Source organism: Rhinolophus ferrumequinum, chromosome 25 (genome assembly GCF_004115265.2).
Source record: "Rhinolophus ferrumequinum isolate MPI-CBG mRhiFer1 chromosome 25, mRhiFer1_v1.p, whole genome shotgun sequence".
NCBI classification, from domain to species: domain Eukaryota; kingdom Metazoa; phylum Chordata; class Mammalia; order Chiroptera; family Rhinolophidae; genus Rhinolophus; species Rhinolophus ferrumequinum.
Genome location: NC_046308.1, coordinates 39,722,012 through 39,741,464, shown reverse-complemented (window position 1 = coordinate 39,741,464; position 19,453 = coordinate 39,722,012). Strand labels below are relative to the sequence as shown.

General features: G+C 45.7%; 1 protein-coding gene across 3 annotated transcripts in view; it reads left to right on the top strand.

The window, feature by feature from the left end:
• The window catches only part of GRIK4 (glutamate ionotropic receptor kainate type subunit 4), a 637,398-nt gene that overhangs the window by 477,215 nt on the left and 140,730 nt on the right, over window positions 1–19,453 (top strand). For all 3 annotated transcript variants that reach the window (XM_033098464.1, XM_033098465.1, XM_033098466.1), the window contains 2 exons: window positions 8,182–8,343; window positions 18,813–18,965. In XM_033098464.1, coding sequence (XP_032954355.1) covers window positions 8,182–8,343; window positions 18,813–18,965 — 315 coding nt within the window. The remainder of the gene's footprint in view (window positions 1–8,181; window positions 8,344–18,812; window positions 18,966–19,453) is intronic.

The window sequence follows — 19,453 nt, the reverse complement described above, 5'->3', positions numbered from 1 at the left end:
TGGTTCCAAACAAATCTGATGATTTTTTGTTCTATTTCTTTAAAAAATGCCATTGGGATTTTGATGGGGATTGCATTAAATCTGTATACAGCTTTGGGTAATGTGGCCATTTTAACTATGTTGATTCTTCCAATCCATGAGCATGGAATGTCTTTCCATTTCTTTGTTTCTTCTTCAGTTTCTTTTAAAAATGTCTTATAGTTTTCAACATATAGGTCTTTCACATCCTTGGTAAGTTTATTCCTAGGTATTTTATTCTTTTTGCTGCAATTGCAAAAGGAATTGTTTTTTGTATTTCTTTTTCTGAGATTTCATTGTTAGTATATAGGAATGAAATGGACTTTTGTATGTTGATTTTGTGGCCAGCAACTTTACTGTATTCGTTGATTGTTTCTAATAACTTTTTGGTAGAGTCTTTAGGGTTTTCTACATATAGCATCATGTCATCTGTAAAGAGTGACAATTTAACTTCTTCATTCCCAATGTGGATGCATTTTATTTCTTTCTCTTGCCTGATTGCTCTGGCAAGGACTTCCAACACTATGTTGAAAAGCAGAGGTGATAGGGAACAGCCCTGCCATATTCCTGAACATAGAGTAAAGGGCTTCAGTTTTTCACCATTAATTATGAGATTAGCTGAGGGCTTGTCATATATGGCCTGTATTATGTTAAGGTATTTTCCTTCTATACCTATTTTATTAAGTGTTTTAATCATAAATGGATGTTGTATCTTGTCAAATGCTTTTTCTGTATCAATTGATATAATCATATGATTTTTGTCCTCTATTTTCTGTGATGTATCACACTCCTGGATTTGTGGATGTTGAACCAGCTTTGTGCCCCGGGGATGAACCCCACTTGGTCGTGATGAAGAATCTTTTTAATGCATTGTTGTATTCTATTTGCTAGAATTTTGTTTAGGATTTTTACATCTGTATTCATCAGAGATTGGTCTGTAGTTTTCTTTTTTTGTGTTGTCCTTATCAGGTTTTGGTATCAGGGTAATGTTGGCCTCATAAAATGAGTTAGGGAGTACTGTCTCTTCTTCAATTTTTTGGAAGAGTTTGAGCAGGATTGGTATTACATCCTCTTTGAAGATTTGGTAGAATTCTCTAGTGAAGCCATCTGGTCCAGGACTTTTGCTTTTGGGAAGGTTTTGGATGACAGATTCAATTTCGTTACTGGTGATCAATTTTTTTAGATTTTCCAGTTCCTCATGGTTCAGCCTAGGAAGGCTATATGTTTCTAAGAACTTGTCCATTTCTTCTAGGTTATTGAATTTGGTGGCATATAGTCCTTCAGAGTATTCTTGGATGATCCTTTGTATTTCTGTGGTGTCCGTGATAACTTCCCCGTTTTCATTTCTGATTTTGTTAATTAGTGTCCTCTCTCTTTTTATCTTAGTGAGTCCAGCCAAGGGTTTGTCAATTTTGTTAATCTTTTAGAAGAACCAGTTCATTTTCACATTAATTTTTTCTATTGTCTTTTTGTTCTCTATTTCATTTAGTTGTACTCTCATTTTTATTATTTCCTTTCTTCTGCTGACCTTGGTTTTAATTTGTTCTTCTTTTTCCAGTTCTTTAAGGTGTAATGTGAGGTTATTTATTGGGGATTTTTCTTGTTTCTTGAGATAGGTCTGTAATGACATAAATTTCCCTCTTAAAACTGCTTTCGCTGCATCCCCAAAATTTTGGTAGGATGTATTTTCATTGTCATTTGTTTCTATGTATCTTTTGATCTCTCCTCTAATTTCTTCTTGGACCCGGTCGTTCTTTAAAAGTATTTTGTTTAATCTCCATGTAGGTGTGTTTTTTCTTGCTTTCTTTTTGCAGTTGATATGCAATTTCCAAGCCTTATGATCCGAGAATATGCTTGGTATGATTTCAATCTTTCTTAAATTTGTTGAGGCTGATTTTATGTCCCAGTAGAAGGTCTATCGCTGAGAATATTCCATGTATACTACAAAAAAATGTATAGTCTGATGTTTTAGAACGAAGTGCTCTATATATGTCAATTATGTCCATTTATCTAATATGTCATTTAGGGCTGCTATTTCGTTATTTATTTTCTGTTTGGATGATCTATCCATAGCTGTCAATGATGTATTTAAGTCCCCTAGTATAATTGTGTTTTGGTCAATTTCTCGCTTTAGTTCTGTTGTAGTTGCTTGGTATATTTCAGCACTCCCTGATTGGGGGCATAAATATTGATGACTGTTATGTCTTCTTTTTGTATAGTCCCCTGTACCATTATGAAATGTCCATCTTTGTCTCTTGTTACCTTTTTCACCCTGAAGTCTGTTTCATCTGATAACATTTGGCTACACCTGATTTTCTCTGGGTACCATTTGCTTGGAATGTCAATTTCCACCCTTTCACTTTGAGTCTATGCTTGTCCTTGTAGTTGAGATGTGTTTCTTGGACACAGCATATGGTTGGGTTTAGTTTTTTGATCCAATCTGCTACTTTGTGCCTTTTTATTGGTGAGTGAATCACATTTTGGGTGATTATTGATATGTGAGGATTTCCTGTCATTCTATCTTTAGTTTTCTGGTAAGGCTGTGTCTCCATTGTTTCTTTGCCTTTTTGTTGTTGTCTATCATTTCTGTGTGTTGGTATTCTATGACGTTTCCCTCTGTTTCTTCTTTTATTACAGTATATATTTCAGTTCTGGATTTTTTTTTTGAGTGGTTACTCTTAAGTTTATGTAAAAGAAAGTTTGATATTTAGAGTATTCCATTTTCTTCAGCACGCTTACTTTCTCCATTCCCATATTCCGGTTCAGGCCTTTACTCTCCCCCTTTTTATGTTTTGGTTGCCACAAATTGTCCCTGTTGATGGTGTTCGAATAGCCTCCTGTAGTATTTCTTGTAGTGCAGGTCATGTATTAGAAAATTCCCTCAGCTTCTGTATGTCTGGAAAGGTCTTTATTCCTCCTTCATATCAAAGGATATCTTTGCTGGATATATTATTCTTGGCTCATAATTTCTCTCTTTTAATAGTTTGAATATTTGGTTCCACTCCCTCCTGGCTTGTAGAATTTCTGCTGAAAAATCTGATGATAAACTATTGGGCTTTCCATGGTAGGTTACCATCTCCTTTTCCCTGGTTGCCCCTGTTGGGATTGAGGTAATTAGGTTTTCTATTTGCTTCTTGGATTCGAGGATCCAGTTCTGTCCACAAGTTTGGGAAGTTCTCATCGACAATTTGTTTGAATATATTCTCTGTTCCCTTCTCTCTTTCTTCTCCTTCTGATATGCCCATTTTTCTTCTTATATTGCTCTTTCTGATGGAGTCAGAGAGTTCTTGTAGAGTTCTTTCATTTCTTTTAAGTCTCGAGTCTCTTTCTTCTTCCATCCATGTCATTTCCAGGTTTCTATGTTCAATATCACTGATTCTTTCCTCCATCTGGTCAACTCTACTACCTAAGCTGGCTATTTCTGTCTTCATTTCTTCTACTGAGTTCTTAATCTTCAGAAATTCTATTTGGTTCTTTTTTAAAATTTCAATCTCTTTCGTAAAATGCTCATGTTGTTCTTCGAATGTGTTTCTGAGTTCATTAAACTGCCTTTCTGTGTTTTCTTGCATCTCGTTGAGTTTTTTCAGAAGTGCAATCTTGAATTCTCTGTCATTTAAGTCACATATTTCCATATCTTTAAGTTCCTTTTCTGGAGACTTTTCACTTTCTTTCTGAGCTGTATTGTTGCCTTGGTTATTCATGGCAATTACTGATTTATTATTTCTCTTCCTAGACATCTACAGGAGTTGCTTCTGCAACAGGTTGATAGGAAGAGGTCTTTCTTTTGTGGTCCAGCACTTGTTGGTAGAATGTTTTATTTTCTCTCTGACTGCATCCCTTTTTTTTCTCTCACACTGTAGTGTTATGTTTTCTCTGCACTATTCCAGCTTCTCACGCAATGTGGGTATTCCCTGGGAGATCGGCTTCTCTTCTCTTAATAGTTTGCCTGGGTCATATGATGCAGTGTCCATGTGGGTATGAGGAGAGCTTTCGAAGTTCCAAAGCTCTTCCTTCACCAGAAGCATAGCCTGAGTGTTTCAGCAGTTCCATTTACTCCTGCAGGGATCCGCCCAGATAGGTGGGGACTCCTGCAGGGATCCGCCCAGGGGTGGGGTGAGTTGTGAGAGGTGGCCCAGAGCAAGGGCGGTGACCACCACCACAGCTGGTCCCGCCTCCACAGCTTCCTCCCTCTTGCCAGAACTAGCCAGGCTGCGAATCTGCATCTGCGGTCCACAGTTCTCAGAACAGCAAATATTCTGTTCTTTTGATCTGACACTGCTACTGTTCCGCTTCTAGCACCGGGCAGGTGGGGGCGGGACGAGCTCTGGGAGGGTAGGGAGGGGGCGGCTAGTCTCAGTGCCTAAGGCTTCCGTTCTCTGTGGCAGTGAGGGCTTAAACCACTGTTTTCAGCCTTCTTCCCTGAGTCTTTTCTCCGAGGTCTCTGCCGCGAGCGTTGGGTTCAGCCGTGTTATGCTGTCCCCTCAGCCCTGTGGGCCATAAGTGGAGCCCTAGCAGTCCGAGTTCTTCCCTCTCCCGCAGCTGCGGTAGTTCCGGGATGCAGCGAGCTCGGAGCACTGAGCTAGATCTGCGTCCTGCGCCCGGGGGGCTCCGTCTCCGCACTTCTCCCTTTCCTCCTCCCCCGCTTGCGCGATTCGCCCACCTTTCGGTGAATTCAGTAGTGGGCCTCTTCGTCTTGCCTGTCTGCTGTGCAGGGAGTCCTTTGTGGAGTTATAGTTGTTCGATTAGTTTTAAATTCTAGGGGAGATTTACAGAGGCTCCCCTCACGCTGCCGTTTTGATGACGTCTCTCGTGAAATTTTTAATTTTATGAAATACCCCTCTCAGCAAAATGTTTCTACCACTTGAGTTTGGTTCATAATGCATGTTTCCCTATGTTTAGAGTAGCATTTCCCAAAGCAGGTTCTGTAGAACACCACTGTGAGACATTCATAGATTTTGAGGGGAAATGTGTTTCATAGTCAATATGTTTGAAAGTTCTGGGTTAAACAAAATTAAACAAGCTGCTCCACTTTAGCACTTCTTTAAAACTTTAATATGCTAATGTGTGTTATGAATCTTTAAAAGGTATATTTAACATGCAATACTTTCAAACTTTATTTGAACATGAAACTGTTTTCATGAAATTTCTGTTAACATCCTCTGGAAAAGCTAGTGTCCTGAGCAACATACTTTGGGAAATATTGACTTAGAAGACTTTCATTGTGTAGAAACTGGCTGTGGTCAGCTGCTTCCCATATTCACTTAGAAACTAGTCTTCAAATGCAGTAGGAGAGTCTAAGTTTAGACATAAAGAAGCATTTCCTGACTGTGAGGGTGTTTAGGGAGTAGAATCCTAGAGTGTCCTGGGAAATTATGATAAGAGAACATACTCCCCCTTTTCTTGTCCTTTCACAAGCTCTCCCATGAGTCATTATAAATAGGGTGAATTATCAGGGAAGATCCTGGATCTTTTCATCTTAAGGGGGCCTTTGAAAATAGATGTAAGTGTCATATAAGAAAATAAGAATTAAAAGACAAGAAGACAGGCTGGCTGAGTTCTAGAAGGGTTATCTCTAAGTGTCTGCAGTTGACATTCATTCTTACTGTACCTGGGACATACATTTAAAGGAAACACCTTTCTAACTCTGATCTCCAAGACAAGTAGAACTAACAAGGAAATATAGAGGGAGGGCTAGAAGCTGACCGAGATCTCATGGTAGTAATTTTAGTAACTGTCACGTGTTGAGCACTTCTCATGTGTCACATACGCTACGCCTTGTGCATTGATCTTACACATTCCTTGAAATAACCTCTGAGATTGCTGCCATTATTATTCCCACTTTTCAAAATGAGGACATGAAACCTAGAGAGGTGAAAGACCTTCCCTAAGGTCATACATCCAGTATGGTGTGGAACCTGGATTTGAACACCAGGCTCTTATGCACTATGTCCCCCCTGTTGCCACTGTGAGTCTCTGGACATCCAAGACAGCAGGGCTTTATTGAAATAGGCTTCCTTCCATCAGGTTGTGCATTTGGGGAGAGGATAGAGGAGAGGTGATGAGCTGCCCACATCGACAGGAAGACAAGGGAGAGGGGACATCTTCCAGTTCCCCCCAACACCAGCCATGGCCAGTGAGGCCCCTCAGGTTCCTGACAGCAGCCTTGCCTGTGTCTCTGCCACCGCCCCCCTTGCCAGATGAATCTCTTCTCATTAGCCATCTGTCCCCTTGTGCCTGCCGATAGCCCACAGCACATGGGTAACTGCTCTGTTATAGAGACAGGACATAATATCAGCTTATGAATCAATACGTTCTCTGGCATGTTTGTGTTCCCCTACCAGGAATGTGGCAGGACCCAAAATACACACAATCCTCATCTGACACCACAGTGGCAGGGCTTGGTGTCTCCAAAGGAATCTTTGTAACTTCAGTGTGCGGTAGCAGTTAATGAGGCTGGACTCTAAACAGGGGAGCTCAGGCCTGCAGCCTGAGGCCTTGGCCATGGCTGACTGCAGGTGCGAAAGAGGGTGCAGGGGGTGTGCCAGGGGCCTGGAGGCACGAAGTCTTAAGAAAAGAGACCACCTGAAAGAAAGCAATGTCTCTGCCTAGCCAGGAGGGAAGCTCAAAGAACCTTCCATCTGTCATGTCAGGGGGGTTGGTGGATGGGTTACTCCTGGTGTCTTAACTACCATGTGCCCACGCAGCACCGAGCTGTGTGTGAGGCGCTTGCAATGAACGTGTGATGGATGTGACTTCCGTGCATGAAGATGACCTGACTCATATTTGAAGGCATTTTCCCAGGAGCCAGGATTGGTGAGCCAAATAATCCACACCTCCCTGCCTGGTTTCCCTGTAGATGCCCAAGGGTGGCCTTGGAGGTCCACCCCGCCTGAGGAGAGAGATTCTTCTCCTTATGACACTGACTGGCTTCAGTGGGACTCACACCTGCAGGGTTTAGCTTGCTGAGCTAACACCTGGGTGTACCATGTTATTGGATGAGGGCCATGTGTTCTGAGAGAGTTCCCTTGAGCTCTGAAATGTCACTGCCCCAGATGGGGTTTCTCTGACTGCCTCATCTGAAGTAGCAGTCCCCCACTCTTCCCCTCCATAGATATCTGGAATTATATGTATTTATTTGTTTACTTACAATTTGTCTCTTATGGTAACCTGCAAGCTCCTTGAGAGCAGAAACTCTCTCTAGTTCGTATCTTCTGTGCCTAGAACATCTTTGGTGCCTGTGTCTGATATACAATAAGTGCTTGAATATTTGTGAAATGAATGAAAAGGATTAATAAATGAAGGCACAACTCTATCTGCAGACCTTCAGATTGAGATTCTTCAAAAGCAGTCTTGATCTTGTCACTTATCTGCTTCCAGTCCCCTCAGGTCCCATCTCATACAGGATAAAGTGCAAGCCCCTTCGCCTGGCATCCAGGCCCCTTAAGCTCTGCCCTTGCCCACCTCTCCAGCTTCATTTCTCACCATTCCCCACCCTCATACATCCTATGTGCTAACCTGGAAATCTCAAACTTTGGTGTGCATAAGACCTTGGCATCTGCTGAAAATGCAGACTCCTGGCGCTTCAGTCACAGAGCCTCAGATTCGTTTGGTGCTGGGTGAGGTGCAGGAATCATCACTTTTTTTTAAGTGTCCCTGGGTGAACCTGATGGCAGGTATTCTGTGGATCACACTTTGAGGAGCAATGCTTCTGCAGGCAGATGAATGAAAGGGCCACACGCTTTCTCCCTTCTGTGCCTCTATATCCACGGTGACTTCTGTCGGGAATAGTCTTTGTTCATCCACACTTTTTCACCCAGAAAATGCCTATGCATCCTTCAAGACAGCTCAATGGTCACACCTGTGAATGCAGTTCTGCCTCTACTAGGCACATCCGTGTTTTCTTTCTCTCTCCATCTATGGCATTGACATATACATTTCTTAGAGATTATTCTGCTTATTTCTCTTTTTCTCCCTCCCCTCTCCCAACACTGTGTGCTCTCAGAAGGACAACTCTTAGTTATTTCTTGGCCCTTAGTGCCTAGCAGAGTACCTGGCAGTAAATGTTCATTTGACTAGAATGAAACATCCGATGTGAGTCAGCAAAGTCCCCCCAGTGCTTCCCTTCCTAACTCTGTTCTGTTTCTGACTGCTGGGTCTTTCCAGGAGTTCTCGCTCCAGAGAATGGACAGCCTTGTGGATGATCGTGTCAACATCCTGGGATTTTCCATTTTCAACCAATCACATGCTTTCTTCCAAGAGTTTGCCCAAAGCCTCAACCAGTCCTGGCAGGAGAACTGTGACCATGTGCCCTTTCCTGGGCCTGCGGTAAGTACCTACCATAGCCCCTCTGTGGTAGCCCTTTGCCTCCACATACACCCCCACTGGGACAGACATGGGGGCCACAAACCCTCCTGGAGTCCAAACTTCTCTAGGCCCAGCTCAAAAAGAGGTGCGTAGAAGTGCTTGGAAGTGGTTACAAGGGAAAAGGTTTGGGACATAGTGAGCTGTAAACAGGAAGGTTGGTGGAGGAGACAGCAGGGAGAGTTGTGTGGAGGCACCGAGTTGTCATTTAGTGGTGTCTGTAAGCATCCTGTGGCCAGACTCCTGATGATACTGTTGCTGAGAGCTACCTGGTTTTAGAATCCAAGAATCTTACTATTGGAAGGGTCTTTAGCTGACCTGCTCCCTCATTTTTCAGGTGGGGACACTGAAGCCCAGACTGGGAATGGGCGGTATGGGGGTCTTTTTCAAGGGCAAACACCACGCCTTTTGCAGGCTGAAACTAGATTCTGAGACTCCTGACTCCTGGTCCAGTGCTCTTTCCATCACACTGGACCACTGTCCCAAGTAGAAGTTCATCCATAGAGGCTTCTTTTGTGCCGTCACCCATATTCTTCCTCCTTGGACTTCCTTCCCCTGCTGTGTATATGATAGAAGCAAAGGTTTCCCTGCCATTCTCCCTTAGGTTTGATGTCTTTACTCTGTGGGGCAGGTCAGATATGTCTGCTTGTGTCCATTTGTTCAAAGACAGGTTCTCAGAAGATACGGATTGCATGGCTTTCTAGGTCCTATCCTAGCCATGTTACAGTTAGACCTCCAAAAACCCTATAAGGCAGCTCATGTGATGCAACAACTTTCTGAGGTAACTACTATCAGTATCTCCACTTTAGAGATGATGGAACAGAAAGGTTAAGTAAGCAGCCCAGGATCACACAGCTAATGAGCAGAGGAACTAGGATCAGAATCCAGACCATGTTCACAGTTTTAAACATTATGCCATTTTTGCCTTTCTCTAGGACCATCATTCCCTTGCCACACTGTACTATAAATTGGTCTGGCAAAATGAAAGTAATTAGTGGGTATTTGTCAAATGAATGAATGAATAAGTGAGTCAGGTGGAATAATGACTTTGAAATAGAAAGAAATGGAAAAGAATTAGGTTTAGGAGATGGCAATGGAATTGGGTACCTTCCTGGAGTGGGACATTCTCCAGTGGGTTTTTAAAATAGAAGCAATACCTACCTGTTTTTGCTACGACATGTTCAGAGGCAAGGCCATTTCTGGACACTGGCACCTGATTAGTAGTTGTCCAAGATGGTGATGTAGGAATGGGTCTGCTGAAGGCAGGGACATAGGCAAAGTGGTTTTACTGAACTCTGTGCCTTTCTGATTGTGTATCCTGGTGGAAACCTTAGGAAGGAAGAAGTAGCTGAGGGGTCAGAGCTCATGCAAAGCTCAGGAAGAACCAGATAGAAAAAAGGGGCTTGAGAACTATGTTTCACGGAAGGTTATGGAGCACATTCCAACAAGGTATTTTAGACCTAAAAGGGGTAAGAATCCATAGGAAGGATTTGTTAAGGACGAAACATCTGAAGGACGGGGTCCTCACTCCCATTAGATGACTTAGGGGACAGTGAGGAACGTTTCCAAGCACAGTGTCATGGATAGGACCAGGCTCATCCCTCCCAGCAGGATAATAAGCCCTGTCCCCTTGGTCTCTCTGCCGTTCTCATAGTCTCTCCAGTGTTCTAATGAGCTGCGAATGGACTTGAAAGTCTCACAGCACATTAGGGAAGAAAACCTGCTGCCTCTTCTCCAACTCAAACCATTCCACATTTGGCATCTGGCCGACTGCAGTGAAATGTCCCCCCACCGCATTTCCAGTTTCTGTTGGAGGGTTTTAGCCCTTCTATTAGTGCTCACATGGACCACAAGAAGGCAGGTGAGAGGCCCTTGGTACCTGGGAGGATGGTTGGTAAGGACCCGATACAAAGTCCAGGCAGTACCTTCCACAGGCTATGGGGCCAGCTCTTGCTGTGCTCACAAGTGCTGGGAAGAACACTGGCCTTGGAGGCACAGGACCTGGATTCAGGTGCTGGCCTTGTCATTGTCTTGTGTGACCTTAGGTCACTGTGTAACCCTTCTGGACCTCAGCCTTTTTATCCGTAATTTTGAACTAATTATGCTTGACCATCTTTGAGGATTGTCATGAAGATAAAATGCGATATGGTTCTATCTCCGATGCACAAATGAGTTCATTTAACATTCTATATGCCGGCCACTGGGATGCACATTAGTAAATATGTCATTTAGTTTTTGCAACAGAAATGCTGTGTAAACACCAACCCCCAAAATCTCACTAGCATCCAACAATAAGCATTTATGTAGCTCCCGCATCTGAGAGGCAGCTAGGGATCGTCTCACCTAAGCTGGTTCAGCTGGGCAGCTCTGCAGATCTGACTGAGCAACTCAATGATAGGTGTCTGCTGATCTAGGCTGGGCTTGACTGGGGCAGCTGAAGGCAGGGACATAGGCAAAGTGGTTTTACCAAACTCTGTGCCTTTCTGTTCCACATACATCCCATCCTTGCCTTGACCAAGCAGGTTGGCCTGGCATTTTCTCATGGTGGTGGCAGAAAGATGGCAAAGCAAGTGGAAACACACAAGACCTCTTAGTCCTAGGCGCCCCAAACGTTCACACGGTAACGTCCATCTCATTTTGTTGGCCAAAGAAAGCCATGCACACAAACTCAAAGTCAGGGGATGAAGAAACCTACTTCACGTTGCAGAGGGAAAAAAAATGCGAAGTCACATGGCAAAGGGTCTAAGTACAGAGCAGGTGAAGGATTGGGGCTCATCATGTGATCCGTCACAGACAAGGCCCAATTCCTTGTCCTCCGGCTCTGCAACATGAGGAGCAAGACCTGCCTCCACCTCTAGGAAAATGGTTCTGAGGGGTAGGCTGCTCCTGGGGAAGCAGAGGGAAGCTCCTCTATTCTGCCTGGAGAAACCAGGGAAGGCTTTCTAGAGGAGGGGGAGCAAATACCTCGCTGATGCTCATTTATTGTGTAAAGGACACTGTGCAGGATATAGAGGCATCCAGACATTGGCTTGCTCCTGGATATGGTGCCCTGTCACATGAAAGGAACCCCAGGCAGTTTAAAAGATGTAAAACCCTGACCTCATTCTTCTTCCCAATCCAGTCTCAGTTCTCCCAAGATCCCAGCATCTTGTGCTACCTGAGAATGCTTGGGGGCATTTGGGGAGTGGGTGGGTTTTCTGGAGGTGCTCTCCTGCTGGGCGTGGAGAACAAGAGTACAGTTAGCCTGTGTCACGCCTGCTCCCAGTGCTTCAGAGGGACAGTGTGAGAAGAACAAGTGTGAGCCTTACACCCAGAACTGGTCACTGGGAGGGGATAACCAGTCCTGGGCCACAGATTCCGGTTCTACTTGTCAGCTTTCTTTTGGCCAAGCCCCTTTGGTTTTTTTGCCAGTAAAATTGGGAAGTGTTGTTTCTAGCTTAGGAGACCAGGGCGCTCATCCATTTGCTTTCATCTCGGCACAGAGCCGAACAATACTGTAGCACTTCCCATGAAATTATCCTACCGTGACCTCCTTTTTCTCCTTATGGCATCCTAATAACAGATAAAAGTTATCTGTTTAAAAGCACCCCTTTTTGACAAATGAGGAAATTGAGGCACAGAAGATCTATGTGGCATACTTGAGGGTCTCCAGGGGTTGGTATTTCAATGCAGCCTGGACAAGAGCCTAAATGTGCCTCTCGGTGATGAAGCACCTTCCAGCCATGGTCTCTGTGGCCTCTGAGACAGAAAGGAAGGTGTTACAGAAACTCCTCACCTCAAAGAATGTGGAAAGGAAGCTCACAGCTTCAAACAGCAACAAATCTTTCTCAAGGCTTCTCACTTTAGCAACTACCTTTTAAAAAGCAGCATCTCTCTTCCTGTCACTTCGGGAGCTGAAATTCCCAGCACAAATAACCCAACTCTTTAATTTACTGGGGAACTGGAAGGCAAGAAATAATCAGGTTCAGGAAAGCACAGCCTGATTTTGTCTCCCCAGCCAGCTTTCGAAACAGGCTGCCACCAGCTCCCATCTCAGCGGGGAACCGGCTCGCCTTCCCTCTCCCTCTTCAACTCCACTGCCCTCTTCTTTCTCCTTTCTCCTCTCCCCTTCTCTCTCTGCCTCAGTCCCATTCTCTCTCTTTTCCTTCTCTCAGCTCCTCTGGTCATGCTTTCCTTTATTCCTTCCTCTGTTGCATAACCTCCTTTCTCTTTCTCTTCCTTCTTTCCTACACTTTATGGTCCCTCTCAACTCTTGGCATTTTCTCTTTCCTGATTTTTTTCCTCCCTACTTGTATGCAAGCCTCACTCTCTTCCTCACCTTTTCAGTCGGGCCAACAGTGTTCCAGGTGGAGCTTGCTGGGGGCCCAGTTCTAGGAGCATGGAGAGGGAGTAGCTGAACTGAGGTGTAACCATGAAAGAAAGTTCAGTACCCCCCACCCAGGCTGAACCCCCAGGTGGCTGGTACCAAACTGCAAATGTGCTTCGACTGAGATGATGCAAGCAGAAGGAGTGTTGTGAATGGAGACATGTACCCACTAGTTTCACGCATCATTCCCGTTAATCGCACTGCAAAGCACTAAAATCATGGAAAATCACTAAAATTACAGAGGGCTAGATTAAGTAGTTAAATTTTATGTTAAAAAACAAACAAACAAATGAAAATAAACATAAGAAAAGCTGAAAAAAAAGAATTTAGGTTAAAACAGATGTCGGTAAATAAGTGTTTATTTAATTGCATAAAACCCAAGAACCATTCCAATGAGATTTGAATGCTTCCTGCCCTGGCATCCTATTGGGGAGCAGAGTCTAAGTGACAGAGGTTCAAAGACAAATGGGCATCCAGGAGGACTCTGGGAATCCAGTGATCTGTGCGGTGGGGATTTCAGGAAGATGAAGGCTCCAGGTATGTATTTAGAAGATGTTTTCATTTCAGGGCTGGGGGAAGGAACTCAGCCACAATTCCCTGATTCAGATTGACTCATCTTAATTCATATGGAGTCTTTCATTCCCCTGAACAATTTACAAATAGCTCAAAAGAACATAGCAATGAGGAACCAAATGAAAATATAAAAACAAGAGAATTGAGGGTTCCTTGCCAAGCAACATTTTGGTGCCAAGAAAGAATAGAGCGTTTTAAATAAGGATTGAGGCATTTGGGGGATTGAATATTTAGAAGAGACAGGGACAGGAGAAGCAGAGACTAGACCAAGAGGCAGGTACACACAGATGGGGAAAAGAAACCACAGAAAGACAGAGGAGGTTGTTTGTGAAAGGGAAGGGAAATGGGATGAAAGACTGGCAGGAACATTAGGCCTAGAAGTGGAGACGTGGAAAGAGAGAGAAATGTTTTGTACCAGAACTGCTTTTCCCCGACTGTCCCAAAGGCTTTCCAGAGCTAAATTGGTAAATAATATCAGAGAGAGAAAGCAATTAGGAGAACAAAAAGGTTTTTCAGGATGGACATGGAAAATTGATGAGATAGAGATTACAGGCTTTCACACCATCAGAAGTGAAACTGGGTGAAGGGAGGGAGGAGACTGGCGACAGCAGGGCAGATAAGCTGGAGGAGAGTAGGATGCAAGGCAAGGTCTCAGAGAAGCAGGTGGAAGGTCCAGGTGAGAGGCCTGGGCAGACTGCCAGGAGCATTCAAGAAAAGAGATGTCTGGCTATATACGGAGGACCCTGAGGAGACAGGACTGGGAGGAGGAGATGTTTGGGGCTTAGGAGTTTTCAGTACAGATCCGCCCAGGCTGACAGACTGAGCTGTGATGGGCCTGTGAAGCCCAGAGCATACTGGGGATATGTCACCTATGTCACTGGGTCACCTCTCTGAATATACAGGTGGAGAGGACACAGGAACCTCGACGATGTCCCTTCCATCTGCGCCTTGCCCCAGCATCCCTTGTTGGAGTTGTAGTTAATAGAAGCACTCAGAAACCATGAAGTTTGAGATGCCAAAGAACACTGCAAACAGGCACACGCACCTCTCCCAGTATTTGGATCCTTTACTAATAAAAGAGCATCGGCCATGAAAACCGCACTGGGGCCAGGTGGGAGGATGTGAGAAGTGGCGGGGGGAGCTGTGTCTGCAAGTCCTCAGTGACGTGAGGAGGGTATCTCTGGGACCAGGGTGCAGCCTCATGAGAAGAAGAGGCCTTTGGAGAGGAGATGAGGCGCAGGGCTCTTTAGGGGCCTGGGTCAATAGTACCTCTAAGAGCAAAGGAGGTCCCCAGGGCCTTGGTACCGGTTAGGGTACTCTTAGTTTTCAGTAACAGAAATCCTGAATTAAACTGCCTCATGCAAACAAAAGGAAATATATTATTCCATGTCATTGCAAGTTGAGAGGTAGGGCAGATTCCAGAGGGATTTTGTTGCAAACCCATGTTCCTTGCAACTCAGCTGTGTCCCCCTTGGTGTCAACTTCATCCTCAGGCTGGAGCCAGGATGACTGCCAGTGGTCCAGGCATAATGTCCATGGACAGGAATGCCCAAAGGAGGAAGGAGTGCCTCTCTTAGAGACAGGAAGCTCTTCTGAGAAGCCATCCCTCAGTTCAGGCCTCAGTTCATGTATCGGTGGTCAGAATTGGGCCACGTGCACAGTCCCAAATCACACAGAGGGATGGGATGGCTCTTGGACCACTCAGGCTCACTTGGGAGCTAAGGCTGGTTGGTGGAGGAGAGGACACCTGAATGAAATGGAGGTTATGTTAGGGAGAAAGAAGGGGAAAGTGGGTGCTAGGTAAACAACTGATGGTACCCTTCTTCTGCCCCCTCTGCCCTACCCTTACAAATCCTGTTCCAGCAGAAGTTCCAAGTGGCTGTTAACTAAGCGGTTAACATCACGACAAACAATCAGTGAGATCAGGAGGCAAACTGGATGATGCCCAAATCCAGGGCAGCAGAGAGGCCTCTGACACCACCATTCCCTGCCCCCAGCTCTGACCCAAGAGCCTCATGCTCCTGTCTGCTGTTGCGAAGGTAACCACATCTAGAAAGGTTGCCCATGTTGTCTCAGGAGACTAAGCACAAGAATCAATCTGATGGAGCAATGACATACTCCCAGCTTCTGGAGAGGTGCCTTGTTGGGAAGCGAGGTGGAAAGACATTGCTGCAGAGAGGGTGCAAACCAGACTGGGGAAAACAGTGCTGGGGCTCCAATCCTGGCTCTGCCACTGTCTTGCTTGGTGACAGTAGGCAAGAGAACTCTTTGAGCCTTGGTTCTTCATTTGTAAAAATGAGAGAGTTGGACTAGTTGATTTCTAGGCTCCGTCCCCTTCTAACACTCAGTGATTTTGAGGGTCTCAGAATGGAAAGATTAACTGGGAAGCAAGGGAGAAGGTGGGACAGAAAGGAGTGTACAGGATCATTTAAATAGCCAAACTGAAGGATCTAGAAGCCAATGTCAGTAGGGATAACTATCCCATCAGGTAGATGTTTGTCTAAGCTGGGGAGTCTACAGCATTCATAATTTCCATGTGTCCTTTTGGCGAGGAAACGTAAGAGGCCCATGAATAAAGGAGCCACAGGTGCTCAGGAGAAAACGAATTATATGCAAAGGACACGGACAGTTGTAAGCTGGCCCACAAGCATCAGGCATCAATCAGGTGAACCTCAAGGCAAATGAAGCAGGAGCTAAGCTGCAAAGGGGAAAAGGCAGTGGGGTGAAGAAGGGAATGGAGGGTGATGGATGATGGGTGGGAGGGACGTGGAGGAGCCTGGCTGGTCAGCACGGCTCAGCAGGACTGCAGAGGTTTCCATCTTGATCACACTGTGTAGGTGCCCTTACTGGCTTGGTCTACAGGTCACAGGTGGCTTCAGGACCAAGCTTCAGGTAAAAGGAGCAGTGATGGAGCTGGGAGGGTAGGAGACCCCATGCGGGCAGAGGGCACACAGTGGTCCTGCTAGGCTGGAGCCCCTTGGCAGATGCTGGGGGACGTGGAGATTACAGTCCCTGCCAGGTCACAGGGGCTGAATAAACGTGGGGAGGAAGACAAGGAGCGAGAGAAGGAGGGCGGCGTGGGTGAGAGGGAGAAAGAAGAAATACACTGGCCAAGCAGTTTTGCAATGCAATTGAACTTCGGTTGGGGCATACAACTTTATTTGGCTGGGTTCCCCTGTAATTGCCTTTTAGAAAGATTGTCTAAAGTTGTCAGCCCACCCAGTTCCTATTACAGGCCACCTTGCCCAATGTCTAGCCAAACTATGAAGGAAATAAGTCACTCTTCCCAAACTGTTTCCTGCTTTATCACACCCTGTTCTTACTACTCTCCAGAGCCTTAATTCAACTCCCTGAGCACCTTCTGACAGTGTCTGCACCTTCATAGCCCACACCCTCAGGAATGGTGACCTCTGCCATACACACCTGTGAGGCAGATAAGGGAGCTCATTCTGAGCGAGGTTCAGCAGCCTGCCTCGGTCACTCAGCATGTAAGCAAGGGCTGGGATCTGGACGCCAGGTTCAGCGCTCCTGGTTTTAGGCTCTCTCTCCTGCACATCACTGTCTCAAGCTGCTTACACTCTGTCTGCAAAGCTTGAGAAAAATCCAACAGGTCACAAAATGGCCTCCCTGCCTCCAACCTAGGAGGGCCCAATGCTCAGGGCCTGGCCAGGTAGGAGGAAGATTGGAAGAAGTCACATGGAGAATGATCTCAACTATTGCTTATGTTGAAAGAAGAGTCTTGGAAGGAATGGTATTGCATTGCCCATGATGGAATGCCACAGTTCAGTGAAGGAACTCGCTTGGTAATGGGGTAGTGTGTGGACTTCCTACCTCTGACGTCACTCCTCTCAGAAGGCCTCTCCTCCCTTCCTGGGCCTCCCCTCAGGGCCCCTGGACAGAGTTGACCCTATAGTTGTTTACACTCAGTAGGGTTTTCTTGTCAGGACCTTATGTACACAGCATAGTGTCATCGCCTCCTTTCATGGCACATTCCCCAACGACAAGTGTCTTCTGTTTTTCTGCTCCTACCACCTCCATCCAAACACCTCTCAGCCTTTCCCTCCCCAAGGGATGCTAACATCCACTTAACTTGACATAGTGTTCAGGCAGAGTCTTGTGGGCAGATTTTGCCAGTGGGAGAATCACTTCAGGGTCATGCATGTCCAGGCCTCCTCAATTTATCACAGCTCCAGATAACAAAGCCATATGTGGCAACACCATTCAATGGATTATGGGTCACATTGGTTCCCTAATCCCTAAATCACCAGGAACTCATGGCAAGTTTGTTTACAAGACAACTGCCCTCAAGAGCCTTAGACTATTAAGGGCTCCCTAGATTCCATAATTTAATTTGATTCAAGAAATATGTCTTGGAGGCCTACCACATGCCAGGTCCTGGTGCTAGAAACTCTACAGGGTGCAGAGATTAAGGCCCTGCATGTTCCTGCCCTAAGAACTTACAGTGTAACAGGGAGACGAAAATATGGACAAAAACTGCACTGGTCTCTTCCCCCTGGCCTTACAGCCTTCCAGAGTATGACCCCTGCCTCATTTCTAGTTTCTTGCTTCTTCCCTTCCCATCCTCCCTTCCAGGTGTGCTCCATACTTTCCACCTCTTTATCTTTGCTCATACAGTTCCATGTCTGGAATGCCTTTCTCCCTTCCTTTGCTGCTCCCCATTCCCAGATCCAGTAATTTTTCTACCAGAATCCTTTAGTACTCAGTTCTAATGCTGCATCCAAGAAACATTTTCTTGATCACCCAGCCAGGTAAGCTATCTTCCTATTTGGAGCCCCACAGACCTTTGTGTGTTCATCTGACTCAGTTTCATGTTACCCTTATTTTGTCCTGTCTCTGTGTAGCCCTTCGTCTATTCCACTATAACCTACCACAGGAATAGGGTCTTACTCATCTTTGAGCTTTGAACTTAGCATGTACTTCATACATACTCATCAAATTAATAGTACAAAGTGGACTGTAATAATCAGTACATCTAGGAAGAAACAAATCATGGGAGTCTTCCCAGAGGAAGTGATCTTCAACTGAGTCCTGTAGAATGGGCATATCTGAGGGCAGTGACTGGGTTCCTGAGGTAGGCAATCCTGTCCCTTCATGGGGATCCCTGAGAGCAATGGAAGTTGGTACTGCCCTGCAGCAAAGAGACAAAAGGATATCCTTGAAATCATTTGGGGCCCAAAAAGGTAGTTTGTTGGTCCAATCCTTTTGCCACCATTGTCTGCCCTGGGGGAGCCCTGGGCTGTTAGGGGAAGTGGAGCTAGTCCAGAGCCTAGAGGTGGGCCAACGGCAACAAAGACACACCCTTATTTCTTCTTTGTTTTGCTTTTCTCCTTTTTTCCTCCTCCATGTGTTTCTCCCTTTTCTTCCTCCTTTCCCTTCCCCTCTTTTACACCTATTACTTCTTTGCTCTGCTCCTCCTCCCTGTCCCACCCACATGGCCTCCTCTGTCTGAGAACTGCCCTCTGCCCTCACCCAGCTCTCCTCGGCCCTGCTGTTTGACGCTGTCTATGCTGTGGTGACGGCAGTGCAGGAACTGAACCGGAGCCAGGAAATCGGTGTGAAGCCCCTGTCCTGTGGCTCGGCGCAGATCTGGCAGCACGGCACCAGCCTCATGAACTACCTGCGCATGGTAAGGGGTGGCTGGGGCCCTGTGGGACCTTGCCCGATCTGCCAGTGGGAGAATCACTTCAGGGTCATGCATGTCCAGGCCTCCTCAATTTATCACAGCTCCAGATAACAAAGCCATCTGTGGCGACACCATTCAATGGATTATGGGTCACATTGGTTCCCTAATCCCTAAATCACCAGGAACTCATGGCAAGTTTGTTTACAAGACAACTGCCCTCAAGAGCCTTAGACTATTAAGGGCTCCCTAGATTCCAGGCTTGGAACCTGACCCCTTAGCTCACAGGTGGTCCCAGAAAAATTCCACACGGTGGAAACATACGATGCTGCTGTAGACCATGTTCCCTCAGGGAGTCGCTGGCTCAGCTCTTTTAACTTGCTGCTGGGTTCCCCGTGTTCTCCCAGCCATGCCTTCTCCAGTGGACGGACATGGATCTCTAGCCCACAAAGAAGACATCTATCAGAGAAGCCTGGTGCAGAATGGCTTGGATT